Below are 15,641 nucleotides of genomic sequence, written 5' to 3' on the forward strand. Positions count from 1 at the left end.
TAAAGATTTTATTTATTTATTCATGAGAGACACAGAGAAAGGCAGAGACATAGGCAGAAGGGAGAAGCAGGCTCCATGCAGGGAGCCCTGATGTGGGACTCGATCCCGGGACCCCAGGATCACGCCCTGAGCCGAAGGCAGACTCTCAATGGCTGAGCCACCCAGGCGTCCCTATAGCCCATTTCCTAATGGTGACACTGAACTGTTCTGAAAACTGAACTTGAACACAAATTATTTTAAGCATCAATAGAAACAGGGGCGGTGAGATGTGACAGTGTCACAGGTATGTAGTAAAAGCAACAGGGGCCTTGGCTTGATAACCAAGTTAGATAGAGGCTAGAAGGGGCTATAGAGACTGCATGCCCTCAAGGCCTTCACTTTATAGGGAGGTGCCTGACCTATAGTCTTAGTAAAGGGTTAGGCCATGATGAGAACAGAGGTCATAACTTCAGTATTCTTTACATTTATGCCACGCACTATGCTTATTTGCAGAAGCATGCTATAATTGTAAAACAGTCAATACAGCAAACTCTAATAGCAATATGGGATAAAAAGCTATCATCAGATTAGAAATTCCCAACTCAAGCAGGGAATAGTCTACTTTTGGCCACTATAAACTCTGTTTTATTGTTTATTATAGAAAAGAGAGGTAGCGGTAGAAGATAAGAATGGGCTGCCCCAGGGAAAAGATTTTCATTGCAAGACCTTGCCTACCTGCCACATCAAATTGTACTAGAGACTGCAGACTGCACTGGATGTCCAGTACTAGTTGGAACATGCTCTGTATCACAGCTCAGATGCTTTAAGGAATTAGCAGCTTGTAGACTCTGGAGTGAAATAGAGTCAGGGTCAAATTTATCACAATGGCAAGTCTAAACCTTGTGGAAACCAATTATTGGGCAGCAGAAATTTGGAATGGGAAGTCAGACTGAAGACAGGAATGTTGGTTCCTAATTTAGCATACTCAGTTTTAGTTGACAGGAGACCCAGCTACACTTTGTTCCCTGCCTGTGGCCTATTTCTGAAACTCCGAGACTTAAAACAAAGTACTCTCTTTTACCGGTACTTTCAATGAGGGATAACGATTTTCCCTGTCCCCACCATTTTCTGAAGGGTTAATTCATTTCTTCTGCAACTATCTATCCTTAAACTTTTAATTTTAAGTTTAAAAATATTCACTCTAAATAGACATTATGACCATGACACTTGGACTCATCCCACAGCCCCCCACACCCCCAACACAGACACAGGAAAAACACAGCAGGTGCTTAATAAATATTTGTTGAATAAATGATTAATAATTTTCTTGACAGTACAATTTAAAAAGGCTTTGCATTTCATGTGTATCATCAGTGCTTCCATACAGAACATTTTGTAATGATTAGTGACAGACATGTGGATACCAAACTGAGTGCCAATATTTTCAAACACTGAGTGCCAATATTTTCTGGTTAATACTGACTTTCACAAAACGAAATAACCAAACATAACACAATTTAAGGAGATGGTGATATCATCAACATAAGTCACCCAAATTACAAAAATGGCAACTTAAAATCATGCACATTATTTCACCATTTCATAAAATTTCTTTTTAAACTTATACAAACTCTCCCAGAGTAAAAAGTTTCCTCAAAAACCTCATGATAACATTACAAAATTCACTCTGGAAATGCAGGGAGTTATTTTTCAAATTTTGGCTTTATGATTTTCTTTTTAAATCTGTTAAAAAATATAGTTGAGGAGTGTGTTGAGAGAAATGAGGAAAAAAAAGGAGCTTCCAGTTGATGGATTCAATGTCCGAAAATACCTCAGTAACAGAGAGAAAAAACTTTAAAAGCAATAACGCATTATAAATAGAAGTCTTTCAGCAAGATGAATAGGTGAGCAGTTCTTGCATCAATTGCACCCACAGGTGAGAGGTCTTCTTGAAGAATGCTTGTTTATAGAATCTTCTGTAAGATAGAGTTGGCTACATCCAATGACTCGTCTTTTACTAGAACAATGTCATAAGAGTCCATATACTTTTCTAAAAGCTCATCAACCTAATCAACAACAACAGAAAAATTAGATGGATATGCAGGAAGGAGAAGTAAATAGTTTCAGTGTTAATCTCATTGTTAGGTTCAATCTTTTGGGCAAAATGTAGTAAATTTAATTTACTTTCATAAAACTTCTGAAATGAAGAAATACTTTCAAACTTTTAAGACTCATGGACATAGAAATTATCCCACAGGGTGGCTTTACTTCCAAAGTCATTTCTCTCTAGGTAAGTGGTTCTCAACTGGGGAGACTGTGCCCAAGCAACACCTGGTAACATTGGAGACATTTTACACTCTCAAGATTAAGGAGCAGGAGAGGTTTCTAGTGGGGAGAGGCCAAAGAAGCCATCCCAGTACCGACAGTACACATGTGCATCCCAACTCCCTTAACTACACCAAAACAAAGGGATAAAGAGCAATCAAAATGTCTCTACTTTCTCATACATGTATAGTTAACAACTGCCTATTAAGTTCCACCCTTATTTTTCTTACAAAAAAATTACATGACAGATCTATATACTTACTCTATCGTTTAGATATCCAATTTTCAGGATATGTTCAACGTTGGCTACTCCATCTGCCATTCTTATGTCCCCTTGGGAATCTCCCAGCAGAATGATGTTGCTATTGTCTTTTAGTCGATTGAAATATTCTGTGTTCTTCAAGGCACCATCATGTTTGTTAAATACATGAATTAGTTCGCCTTTAAATCCTTTTAGCACCCCCTATAAAAAACATAAATTCTATTTGTTTTTTTTTTTCACATTCATGATAAGTAAGGAGGGCTCTGAGAAGTTAATGACTTTCTAGAGACTACTTTATTTTTTTTTTTTTTATTTATGATAGGCAACAGTGAGAGAGAGAGAGGCAGAGACACAGGCAGAGGGAGAAGCAGGCTCCACGCACCGGGAGCCCGACGTGGGATTCGATCCCGGATCTCCAGGATCGCGCCCTGGGCCAAAGGCAGGCGCCAAACCGCTGCGCCACCCAGGGATCCCTGGAGACTACTTTAAATGTCAAACACAATAAATTGAAAATCCAATCTTTACTTTTCATTTGATTCCTAACTGGAAATGTATATCACAATGTACTGTTTTTTTTTTTTTTAACATTTTTATTTATTTATTCATAGACACAGAGAGAGAGAGGCAGAGACACAGGCAGAGGGAGAAGCAAGCTCCATGCAGGGAGCCCGATGTGGGACTCGATTCTGGGTCTCCAGGATCACACCCCAGGCTGCAGGCAGTGCCAAACCGCTGCGCCACCGGGGCTGCCCCTACAATGTACTGTTTTAATTAGAAGAGCCTGTTCAAATAGTATCAGTTCTAATTCTTTTTTTTTTCCACCTATGGATGTTGTCTGAATTCAGAGTTGCTGCACTGAATGACATTAAACAAACTTTTTCTAATTTTAATATTAGTCTATAGCTTGGGAAGCAAGAGTTTAAGAAAAGCATATTATTTTTAAAACATGGACATGTATATAACACTAGGAGATGATGAGTCCCACAGTAGGCCTACTGAGTGACCTAGTTTAATGAATATACATTAAATAATAAACACATTTACATGATTAAATATATTCAGATTTTAATAGTAATTATGAAGAATGATTTGCTGTTCTTACATTGTCATCAAAATCCATGAAGTTGGACACTACTGTGATGTTTGGGTGATAAACGCCAGCTTGATGGATCACCTCCTCTAGTATATCACCAATACCAGCCGAAAATATGAACACAGGGATACCATATTCTTGAAGTTTATCAAAGAAATTCTCATACCCTTCCCTGCAAGATGGAGGTAGGAACTGATTGTTAAAGAGGAAAATATATCTCCTTTTCACCTAGAAAAAAAAAGTAAAACATGTCTACCTAATTCCATGGCTCATTTATATTCCCTTTTCAGATATTCCCGAAAAGCATGGTTATCCAAGTCTATAACACTAGTGCAAGATTCTCAAACAGTTAACTCTTTGCATTCCTTTTAATTTTTTAAAAACTATTTTTATTTATTTATTCATGATAGACACAGAGAGAGAGAGAGGCAGAGACACAGGCAGAGGGAGAAGCAGGCTCCATGCAGGGAGCCTGATGTGGGACTCAATCCCGGGTCTCCAGAATCATGCCCTGGACCGAAGGCGGGCGCTAAACTGCTGAGCCATCTGGGCTGCCCTCCTTTTAATATTTTTAAGAGTACAAATTAGATGATTTAGATTCAAATTAAATATGGATATAAGTCTACAGTTCACAGTTTACAGCATTTAACAGCAAATAATGAACCACATCTTGAAAAACCAGACCCTGAAAAACCCATTTAGGGTGAACTGGTGAATTGGAGCACTTCCTGCTTGCCATCCTGCTCAACTACTTTCTCTTAGAAAAGCAGAGGAGGTAGGAACTGAGCTGCATTCTCTTTACATCTGGCATCTCTCCTACCTAAAGTGCAGCAGCTGTAGGTAATATTATTAATCTAAGTTTCTTTCCTTTTTACTCTTCCTGGGTTACAGGTTAAGCTACCTACAAAGGTATAAAATACTAGCTGTCCTCACATGCTTTCTGACATATGCTTCCTCTCCTCCTCCTCCTCAGAAGTAGATCACCTTAAAATGTAGCATCCAAAAAAAAAAAAGAAAAAGAAAAAGAAAGAAAATAGAAAAAAACATGGCCTCATCATATTTACCTAATGAGTTGAAAACTGTTAGAGGTGGTAACAGAAGAAGCTTAAAAATATTTTTATCTTATCATTCATGTGTTACAAATATTTTTGTTTGCTAAATCATATTTCCTTTCCTAGAGATAGTTTTCAAGGAAGTTTGAGAATACAGAAAGTAGATTCATGTAACTTCATAAACAGGGTACTGAGCAAAATATTTTTTTCTTGATTTATAAACTTTTTTTTCTTGATTTATAAACATTCTTTTTATATTTTATGTCTTTCAAAAGTGGTGTTAAAAAATTTCAAAATGGTCTTGGTTTCATAAATTTCTAACATTGGTCTTGAATTTCTTTTAAAGTATTATTTATTTAAGAATCTCTACACCCAATATGGGGCTTAAACTCATGACCCTGAGATCAAGAGTCATATGCTCTTCCAAATGAGCCAGCCAGGTGCCCCTACTCTTGAAATTTTCAGTGTGGAGAAAGGAAATGTAGATTAGAACTTAAATTTCGGGGTGTGTGAGTGGCTCAGTCGGTTGAGCATCTGACTTAACCTTAGTTGTGAGTTCAAGCCCTGTGTTGGGCTCCACGCTGGGCATGGAGCCTACTTAAAAAAAAGAAAAGAAAGAGTTTTTTTTTTTAATTTTATTTTGAAGATTTTATTTATTCATTCACGAGAGAGAGAGAGAGAGAAGTAGAGACACAGGCAGAGGGAGAAGCAGGCTCCATGCAGGGAGCCTGACGTGGGACTCCATCCCAGGACTCCAGGATCACACACTGGGCTGAAGGTGACGCTAAACTGCTGAGGCACCCAGGATGCCCAAGAAGAAAGAATTTAAACTCCATAAAGCTCTTATACCCTATACTAGGATCTAATATGTCGTTCTAAATTCCTTACCTCACTCTGTTCTGTGACAGGTGTCATATTTCGGCTGTTTTTATATGCAATATAGTTATAGATTATTTTAATAAAAACAGATACTTAGAATACATATATAAGTCTACAGACAATTAACAGCCAAGAAACTTACTTGAGCATAACATCAGATTCTGCTACAATTTCTTTAAGTTTAGCTTTTGGTAAAGCCTGTTCAACAAGCAAACCGTGTGATTTAGTATACCTGGAGTTTATGATGAAAGAAAAAGAATTATCAATTAAAGCAAATTAAAACTATCATCTTCATTAAAAAGCATTCTTCAGTGACAGATAATGCAGTATTTCATTCATCATACTTTGGACTTAAATTTCAGAAATTTAAATTCATCGCTAATGAATGTATGTCCTATGTGTCTCAAAATGTAATAGAACACGTTCTTACTGCATTTCCCAGTTCTCTCCAAAGTCTCAGTTTAAATCTGTTAATAAGATAAAGAACGGATACTACATGTAAACCTTTCCTCAGTCTACAGATAAGGAGGCATAATCATTTCTCTGATTACAAGAAGAATTAGAGCAAAGCTGTTTGTTTCATGTGTTTGTAGTCTGAATCATTGTGAAATACCTAAGTACTGAAGATGCTAACCTAGTGACAAGTTTGATATATGGATGCTTTATAATCATATCAAAACACTTATAATCACTGCATCTCAGTAAGAGACCTTTAGAACCTCTCCACCTGATATCCAGAAGCCCTTACACTTAAAATATTCCTAAGTGACCCTCCACTCTCGGTCAGCTCCCCTCAGGTTAGTGAACTCTGCCAAGGAAGCTTATATTATTGCTAGAAAATTCTCATTACTGGACAGTCCTTTTTTTCATTATGCTGAAATCATTCTTCTTGAAACTTGCAAGTCTACTCCCAGCTCTGTTTCCTCAGGTATGTGGCCTCAATCCAACTTTTCAACATTTTGTAGCATCAACATTAAGTGTGCAAGGTATTCAGGTTAGGTCACAGTATAAGGAAGATAAATAATATCAATCCTGGTCTCTTAAGATTCTAAAACCACAGTTGTTGCTTCTCAAATAACAGCTTTCTCATTTACGTGAAATCTTCCCCAAATGGAATGGTTCCAGTTCCTGGGACTTTCTTAGTGGGCTCTTCTGGCACATTCTAAGTTTGTCAACATGTCTCTTAAGAGCATTCTCTCTAGACTCAACTTCAGTGTGGTCTGCTTGGAAGGCTGCATTTCCATTAATGCAGTCAGTACCAGGGGGTCCATTTCTCAGCAACTATGTCCACCTGTAGGCTCCTACTCAGTTCACAGTCGATTTAAATCCCAATTCTTTTTCTTTACACATTCAGCTACATTTTGTCCATATACTTAAAAAAAAAGTGCTTGTTTTTAATTTAAGGCTTAAGCACAGGATCTTAAATTTATCCACACTGACCTTCATCTTAAAAAAAAAACAAGACAAAACAAATTCTAGACTGTTAGAGTGCTTAGAAAATTATAGTTCATTTTGTTATATTTAATCACTGCTCTAACTCACTGGATAATTTATGCATCTATTATATACAGTACAGGGGGAAAAGAAGCCATTAGTTGTAACTGCAATGTTATTTTATTATATTTTTAACCCTCCCATTGCCTGATACACACTTACCATTCTACCATATAGGGATACTTCTCTTCCATGGTAAGAACAGGATCAATTTCAATAGCATAATATTTTTCCTTTAGTTGCAGTAACTAGAAATAAATGAATAACTTAATCATGAGGATGACACACTTGTCCTTCAACTGCTTAGTTTTACAGAAAGCAAAATGATGTAAACAAATGGTTTCCATTAACTGTTGTTGAAGATTAGAGCATGAGTACCTAGCTAATGCATATATCAAGTGAAGAGATCTTTGTTGATCCAGTTTACATGTAATAAAATATATCTGCAAAAAAACTCTTTTTTTAAGTACTTTCTGGTTAGCAATTCAGCGAAACTGACTAATAATCAAATTATTAGTACAAAAAAACCCTTTTGTTTTCATATGAAAGTATTAAATTTGATTCACCTTTGGTGTCCTGTGTGAACACAGACACAAACAGATACTTAAGGATAGAAGAGAACTGAGGCAACATTCTAGTTAATTTAAAGGAGCAAAACCTACACAAAACCAAAGTACTTTTGTTTTAATGTACAGCCGAAGTTAGGACACCAAAATATTTTGATAATCAATTAAAACTTTTTTATGTAAATTTTATTGTTTTTGTTAAAAAGTTATTTTTTTCTTTAAAATAATGTATACTGTATATAGCCCACACAATAAAACTAACATTTATTCAGTGTTTGCTATGTGCGATGTACGGTTAGAGGCACTTTATATCCATTGTTTGTGTGAATGAACCTGAAGAAATTCTCAGGCAAAAAGGCTAATGAGGTCTCCAAGTAACTCTGCATTACTGTTAGTATTTACCTTTTTTCGACATTCATCTGTAACCAGCTTACTGTTGTCAATGACATCTGAAGAGTGAAAGCAAACTAGCATTAAAAGTAATATTCTGATTGATGCTACCACTACTTTAAATAACTTACTACTTTTCTTTTAAGTTTAAATGTCAAGTCCAATAGCATGGACATTACAACTCTTGGCCTAAGTGCTATAATACACGTGGCATTCCTAGAAAAATCTAATGGTTTTAAAATCTAAACTTTGTTTTGTTACGATTTTATTCATGAGAGACACAGAGAGAGAGAGAGACAGAGACAGAGACACAGGCAGAGAGAGAAGCAGGCTCCATGCAGGGAGCCTGACGTGGGACTCAATCTTGGAACTCCAGGATCACGCCCTGGATGGAACGCAGGCGCTAAACCGCTGAGCCACCCAGGGATCCCATAAGATCTAAACTTTGGATCTAAAGCTTTTTTCCTACATTTGAGAGTATTTCATTAGAAATTCTTCAAAGAGTTACTGGGTCAAAAGGTATGATTTCTATTAGTTTTAATATAAATTATCAAAATGATTTCTCAAATTACATATGCACCTCCAGTAAATGAGAGGCCTTATACCACTGCTTCTTTGTCAAATTGAAGAGTATTATTTTTAAAACCTATTGCCAAGTTGGGAAAACAGAAAAAGTATCTTATCTAGCAACACGTTTTAGCTTGATATTTATTTAATCACTCTTAAATTTATATATCAACAATAAAGAAATTCAGTAACATTCTCAGAAAACCAGAGTGGTTGATAAATGCTATTTCTTTAGGTTAATCCAATGTTTATTTATTTATTTTTAAAAGGATCCACGGTTAAGTGGACTCTACATGTTTCTTTTTTTTTTTTTTTAATGATTTTATTTATTTATTCATGATAGACACAGAGAGAGAGAGAGAGGCAGAGACACAGGCAGAGGGAGGAGCAGGCTCCACGCAGGGAGCCTGATGTGGGACTCAATTCTGGGACTCCAGGATCACGCCCTGGGCAGAAGGCAGGTGCTTAAACCGCTGAGCCACCCAGGCTGCCCCTAATCCAATGTTTAAAATCCATGTAAATATTTCTTGAACAAATAATGAACCGACCACATTTGGAGAAAAATTTCAGAAGTCTTCAATCTGCAACCAAAACCATACTTGAAAATAGCCATTTTGGGCAGCCCAGGTGGCTCAGGGGTTTAGCGCCTGCCTGGGCCCAGGGCCTGATCCTGGAGACCTGGGATCGAGTCCCACGTCGGGCTCCCTGCATAGAGCCTGCTTCTCCCTCTGCCTGTGTCTCTGCCTCTCTCTCTCTCATGAATAAATTAAAAAAAAAAGAAAAAAAGAAAAAAAGAAAGAAAATAGCCATTTATATAACATGGGGGGAAATCCTCAAAATATAAAAAGAAAAAGGCAGGTTTTCTCACTTTCAATGTCCAAATAGAAGAAAAAAACCTCAATCTCATAGATCATTATAGGTAAGAAAAGATCTTAAAATAAGAATTACTTTCATGAATTTGCTTATGAATGCACACTTACAATGACATGTTGGGCATCTTTTCCCTTCATAGGAAAATCTACTCAGTGTCATATCAAAGTCTGTTATTATCTGTAAAGAAAGGGAGAAAGATATTATGGAACACACAGCCACCAAGGCCAGACATGTACTGCACCCGTTCTGGAGGTACAGGACTATGCTCAATCCCTGACCTGTTCCAACCACCACCCCCACCCCCGCACCTACAGGTCATTCTTTCTGCATTCTGTTTTCTTTTTTTCTTTTTTTAATTTTTTTATTTATTTATGATAGTCACAGAGAGAGAGAGAGAGGCAGAGACATAGGCAGAGGGAGAAGCAGGCTCCATGCACCGGGAGCCCGATGTGGGATTCGATCCCGGGTCTCCAGGATCGCGCCCTGGGCCAAAGGCAGGCGCCAAACCGCTGCGCCACCCAGGGACCCCATGCATTCTGTTTTCTAATGCAGCTCTCTATTGAGAACAGCAGCCCTATCTCCTGCAACTGCAAATTCCTGTACTGATTAACCAGATTTTATTTGGTGGCAATGCTAGGGTATCACCTTATAGTTATGTCCTGAGAATCATCTTAAATTACACAGTGATACCTTAAGTGCCCTAGCATTGTCGCTGATTAACTGATATAGAATTTTGCAGTTGCAGGTGATTGGGCTAGTGTTCTTGATAGATATAAAATGTTGCACAATTTCAACCCACCTGGTCAATGTACAAAAATACAGTGGAGGCAGTTAAACTCTATGAAGCTCACAATTAAAAAGAAGGAGACTCATATACTACAACATGGGAACCTTGAGGGAACATTATGTTAAGTGAAATAAGCCACTTACAGATGGAAAAATTATGATTCCACTTATGTGAGCTATTTAATTAGTCAAACTCATAGAAGCAGAATAGAATGGTGGTTGTCATTGGCCAGGGGTTGAGGCGAGAAGGAAATGAGGGGTTGCTATTCTATGGTTATACAGTTTCAGTCATACAGGGTAAGGAAATTCTAGAGATTGGCTGTATAACAATTCACATAGAATTAACAATACTATATGCTTAAACATTTATTAAGAGAATAGATTTCATATTACATGTTTTTACCATAAAAATCCCATTTGTGCAAAATAAACTATATGAAGTTCTTATACTATTACATTTGTTTTTTAAAAAAGGATTTATTTATTTGAGAGAGAGGGAGAGAAAGCACATATGTGGGGGGCGGAAAGCAGAGGAAGAGACTCTCAAGCAGACTTCCTGCTGAGTGTGGAGCCCAATAGGGGACTTGATCTCAGGACCCGTGAGATAGCTGAAACCAAGAGTCAGCTGCTTAAACCAAATGAGCCACCCAGATGTCCCAAAACTATTACATTCTTGATTTAACTTGCTATTTAGGTAAACTCTAACAATGAATGAATGATACCGACATGATAGTTTACCAGTTCTTGAAATTTAGGAGAATGGGTTAAACACTTTTCTCAAAGATGTTTTAAAAACATTTAAAAAATAATTTTTTTTTTACTGAATATCCAGATTATTAAATTTGCATTAAGACATCCCTTTAAAAAGAGAGAATTAAACAAAAAATCAGTTACCCCCTAATAAAGCACATCTTAATATGAACTTGGTTTGAAATTTGAATTTGAACATTATTGTTTTATTTATTTTATTTTACTTCTTTTTTTTTTTCTTAAGTAGGTTCCATGTCTAGCATGAGTACAATGTGGGGCTTGAACTTATTAACAACCCTGAGATCAAGACCTGAGCTGAGATCAGAGTCAGATGCTCAACCAACTGAACCACCCAGGTGCCTCAAATTTGAGTATTTTTTTTTAAAGATTTTATTTATTCGTTCATGAGAGACAGAGAGAGACAGAGAGAGAGGGGGGCAGAGACATAGGCAGAGGGAGAAGCAGGCTCCATGCAGGAAGCCTGATGCGGGACTCAGTATCAGGATTCCGGGATATTAATCAGATTTTAAGCAAAATATGAAATGAATAAGTCTCTCTGAACATTAAAAATAAAGACTTAATCATAAAGACTTCTTGATAATTATTCACCTGAAGTTTGGCTGCTCCTCCCTTAATAAGACCACAGATAATTTCTTCCACTCTTGCAGGGTTCTTGATTCGAACTGAACTTCTTTGGAATTCAGGCATCTAAAAGATAAAAGGAAGTTAATTAACTATTTTTAATCCTCTTTTCCCAGGTTCTTTTGATTCTGAGAAGATTATATTAAGATGTAAAAATGTTGAGGTATTATTTTTTTAAAAAAACAAATCATATCAAATTACCATTTATACACATAAAAATTTGGAAGCACATCAACAGTTTCCATCTGGAACATTCAGACAAAATTGTATTTGTAATATATTATCAGAAAGTATAATTCTTCTAATTATAAAAATCATGCATGGTTACCACAGAAATAATAGAAAAATACAAAAAGAAAACATGGCTAGGAATTCTACTACCTGAAGTAAATAAGTAAACATTTAAATTTATTTTCCATTATTTTCATTTCTATGATTACAAACATGGATGTATATGCACATAGTTTATCTCATTCTCATATATTTTTTCATTTGACTTTTAAAACAATATTATTTCATACAGTTATAAAAATGAGTTTAGCAGAATTCATTAATAAAAATAAAGCCCTAGAGTGGAATGGAGAATAACTGAGCTTTGTGATAAAGAGTTTTCTTATAAGATCTTTCTGCTTAAGGGGTGTCTGAGTAGCTCAACTGATCAAACATCCGACTCTTGAACTCAGCTCAGGTCTTGATTTCAGGTTGTGAGTTCAAGTCCTGTGCTGGGCTCCACACTTGGCATGGGGCCTACTTAAAAAAAAAAACCAACCAACCAAATACCTTTCTGCTTAAGATTTAGCGTACATATTTACCTCTTAAAAAAATGTAAAAAAAAAATCTTAGCAGAAAGGTAACAAATGTTACATGAATATTCCCCAGAAGTGTATCTTTATACAGGTAATTAAAATATATTTTAAATAATTTAAGTAATATTATATATTATATATGTAAATATATTTAACTTTATATTTAAATATAAATATGTTTAACTTGAAAAGGTGCTTCAAGATCTTTGTTACTTTATTGTACCATATCCCAAATAATTTCATTGTTCTTGGCATAAATTTTACAACAGATTTATTTCAAGTTAAGATAACTACTAAAAAGTATGAGACCACCAGCATGAGACTCTTGATCTTGGGGTCTGGAGTTCAAGATTCAAGTTGGGCATGGAGCCTACTTAAAAACAAACAAACATGTTAGAACACCTGGGCTTCAGTAGCTACTAGGCTGGTTTATTCAGGATTTAGTGCTCCTCAACAATTTAATGTTAAATATTGTTTCTTTCTTCAACCCTATCACAGAGAGAATGAAACTGATCAGAGTAAAATGCACAGGCACAGTGCTCTTACAGCATGTGTACAAGAAGACTGGGGGGAAGGAGATTATAGGGCATTTGATAGCTTCACAGTATAAAAGACATTAAGGTTCTATACTGGTTTATACCCAGTAACTTTTATTTACTTTATATGCTTTTATTCTGGGTATGCTACCACCGTTTTTAACATACTTTATGTGTATCACAGACATGGTTATGAAAAATTTCCTAACCTTATAGCTCTGCTCCAAGAGTGAGCTGAGTCTCTTGGAGATTATGCTGTCTCTGCATAATAGACAAAATTAGAAAATTGGAAAAAGGCTAAAATGTTTTCCTAAGACTGAAAGATAAATATGGAAGTGTATGGGAAAGAGAAATGCTAACGTTGAAATTTTCTCCATGAATGAAAGATGCTACCATACACTTAATTTTAAAAACTCATATTTAAATAGCATAGGATAACCAGCAATACAACTAGCTTTTATACAGTGATTCTTCTAAGTTAACTGGACTTTAAAGGTATCAATAGAATAATGATTATCTAAATATTTATTTTACAGCAATTTTTCAAAAGATGATAAAAGCATATGGCACTTATTCCTACATTCCTTTTCTTCATTCATCAATCCATTAACTTGCTTAACAAATATTTACCTGTATCTACTTTGCATCAGACACTAGATGCCAGGGATATGACGATTAGCAGTTACAACGTTTTCCTGTTGAGTTTTAGAAACCGTAGCTGTTTTGGAGTATCACTTCTATAGCTCCCTTACAAATACCTTAACTAGTTAAGTTCATCTCCAAACAATTAAATTCTGCTCCTACCTCAGCCTTAACTGGCAGATGCATAGTAATTAGCATATGTTTGACTTAATAACTAACCCATTACCAAAAGCAACAGAAGATGTTTGTCACTATATTTTCACCAAGAAAATTAAATATTTTTTCAGTGTGTCCATACTGACAAAGATGTCCTGTCTCATGCAAATCATATCCTACAATACATTTAATTAATTAATTAATTTTTAAGAATATTTTATTTATGAGAGACACAGAGAGACAGAGGCAGAGGCACAGGCAGAGGGAGAAGCAGGCTCCACACAGGGAGCCTAACATGGGACTCAATCCCAGGACTCCAGGATTACGCCCTGGGCCGAAGGCAGGCGCTTAACCACTGAGCCACCCAGGGATCCCCTACAATACATTTAATTAAAAAAAAAAAAAAAGAACACCCATAGTTAAATAGAATAGGATAACCTGTTTCAGATGATGGATAGGAAAATATATCAAAGTTACTTCAAAGTATGCTGGTTTCCACTAGGTTAACAACTATCAGATTGGATTATAATATCAATAGGGCCTGAAAGACAACCAGGGGCTGGAAGCATTGATGTACAACATGAATGTACAACAGCCATTCATTTTCTGATAAATAAGCAGTGAATACCCAAATAGCACCTGAGTGAAGTCACAGTGATAAAACAGTTGAAAGAGCAACAGAGAGCATGATAGGAAAGCAAACACAGGTACAAGAAATTTTAAAATGATAATTATAGCTGTTTCGGGTTATATGGTCATATATTTACACTGCCCCCTCCCCCCCCCCCCCCCCCCCCCCCCCCCCCCGCTTCCATGATACACATACAATGTCACCAAAGTATATCATAAATACTTCTCAGGAACTTGAGATGTTGGGTATTTTACTCAAATATTTTAGAATGTAACCTAAGAAATGTATTTTTACAATACAACATGAAATGTGTCAAAGAATGTCAGAATATCAGAACATTAAGAAGTATACTGCAGGCATATACATTTCATCATACATCATATACTTTTGTTACCTCCTCAGATCCCTTTTTCTGGATTCCTCTTGGACAAAACCACACTTGTTTGGTAGTACTTAAAATAATGATACTTAAAGTCTGAAGGGCAAGTGATTTTGAGTAGTCGGAAACTTCTCAGTTCGATTACAGCAGAATTTTATGGTAAATAAACAGGGGCTAAAAATGTCCATCATGGGATCCCTGGGTGGCTCAGCGGTTTAGCGCCTGCCTTTGGCCCAGGGCGTGATCCTGGAATCCCGGGATCAAGTCCAACATGAGGCTCCCTGCATGGAGCCTGCTTCTCCCTCTGCCTCTCTGTGTCTCTCATGAATAAGTAAATAAAGTTAAAGAAAAAAAAGATAAAATCTTTAAAAAAAATTAGCCTTAAAAAATAAAAATAAAATAAAAATGTCCATCATTTGCAAACAAAAGAAAATAAATTCATTTTATAAAATGCTAAAGGAGCAAAGCTTTCCTGATAAGAATCAGAGCATTTTTGGTTGACTAGAGCTAAATCTGACTTAATACGAAAGATGATTAACAAAACCCTACAATACATATATTCTGGCTGTAAAATGCATTTGTGCAGATGGAATGAACTCCTAATCTCATTAGTCTACTTCCATCACCAAAAAGCAATGATTTCTGGGGCACTTGGGTGGCTCAGTGGTTAAGAGTCTGCCTTTGCCTCAGGGCGTGAACCCGGGATGAAGTCCTGCACTGGGCTCCCTGCATGGAGCCTGCTTCTCCTTCTGCCTGTGTCTCTTGCCTCCCTCTGTGTCTCTCATGAATAAATAAAATCTTAAAAAAAAAAAGCAATGATTTCTGAAGAAGTT

At 36.4% G+C, this 15,641-nt stretch overlaps 1 protein-coding gene across 5 annotated transcripts in view; it reads right to left on the reverse strand.

Moving 5' to 3' along the window:
• Positions 1–1,265: 1,265 nt before the first annotated feature.
• NT5C3A (5'-nucleotidase, cytosolic IIIA) overlaps positions 1,266–15,641 on the reverse strand; it is a 55,551-nt gene continuing 41,175 nt past the window's right edge. For all 5 annotated transcript variants that reach the window (XM_038557288.1, XM_038557290.1, XM_038557291.1 and 2 more), the window contains 8 exons: positions 11,626–11,724; positions 9,588–9,657; positions 8,053–8,099; positions 7,247–7,332; positions 5,733–5,822; positions 3,669–3,831; positions 2,567–2,767; positions 1,266–2,045 (listed from right to left, as the gene is read on the reverse strand). In XM_038557288.1, coding sequence (XP_038413216.1) covers positions 1,944–2,045; positions 2,567–2,767; positions 3,669–3,831; positions 5,733–5,822; positions 7,247–7,332; positions 8,053–8,099; positions 9,588–9,657; positions 11,626–11,724 — 858 coding nt within the window. In that variant the 3' untranslated portion in view covers positions 1,266–1,943. The remainder of the gene's footprint in view (positions 2,046–2,566; positions 2,768–3,668; positions 3,832–5,732; positions 5,823–7,246; positions 7,333–8,052; positions 8,100–9,587; positions 9,658–11,625; positions 11,725–15,641) is intronic.

This window comes from Canis lupus, chromosome 14 (assembly GCF_011100685.1).
Source record: "Canis lupus familiaris isolate Mischka breed German Shepherd chromosome 14, alternate assembly UU_Cfam_GSD_1.0, whole genome shotgun sequence".
NCBI classification, from domain to species: domain Eukaryota; kingdom Metazoa; phylum Chordata; class Mammalia; order Carnivora; family Canidae; genus Canis; species Canis lupus.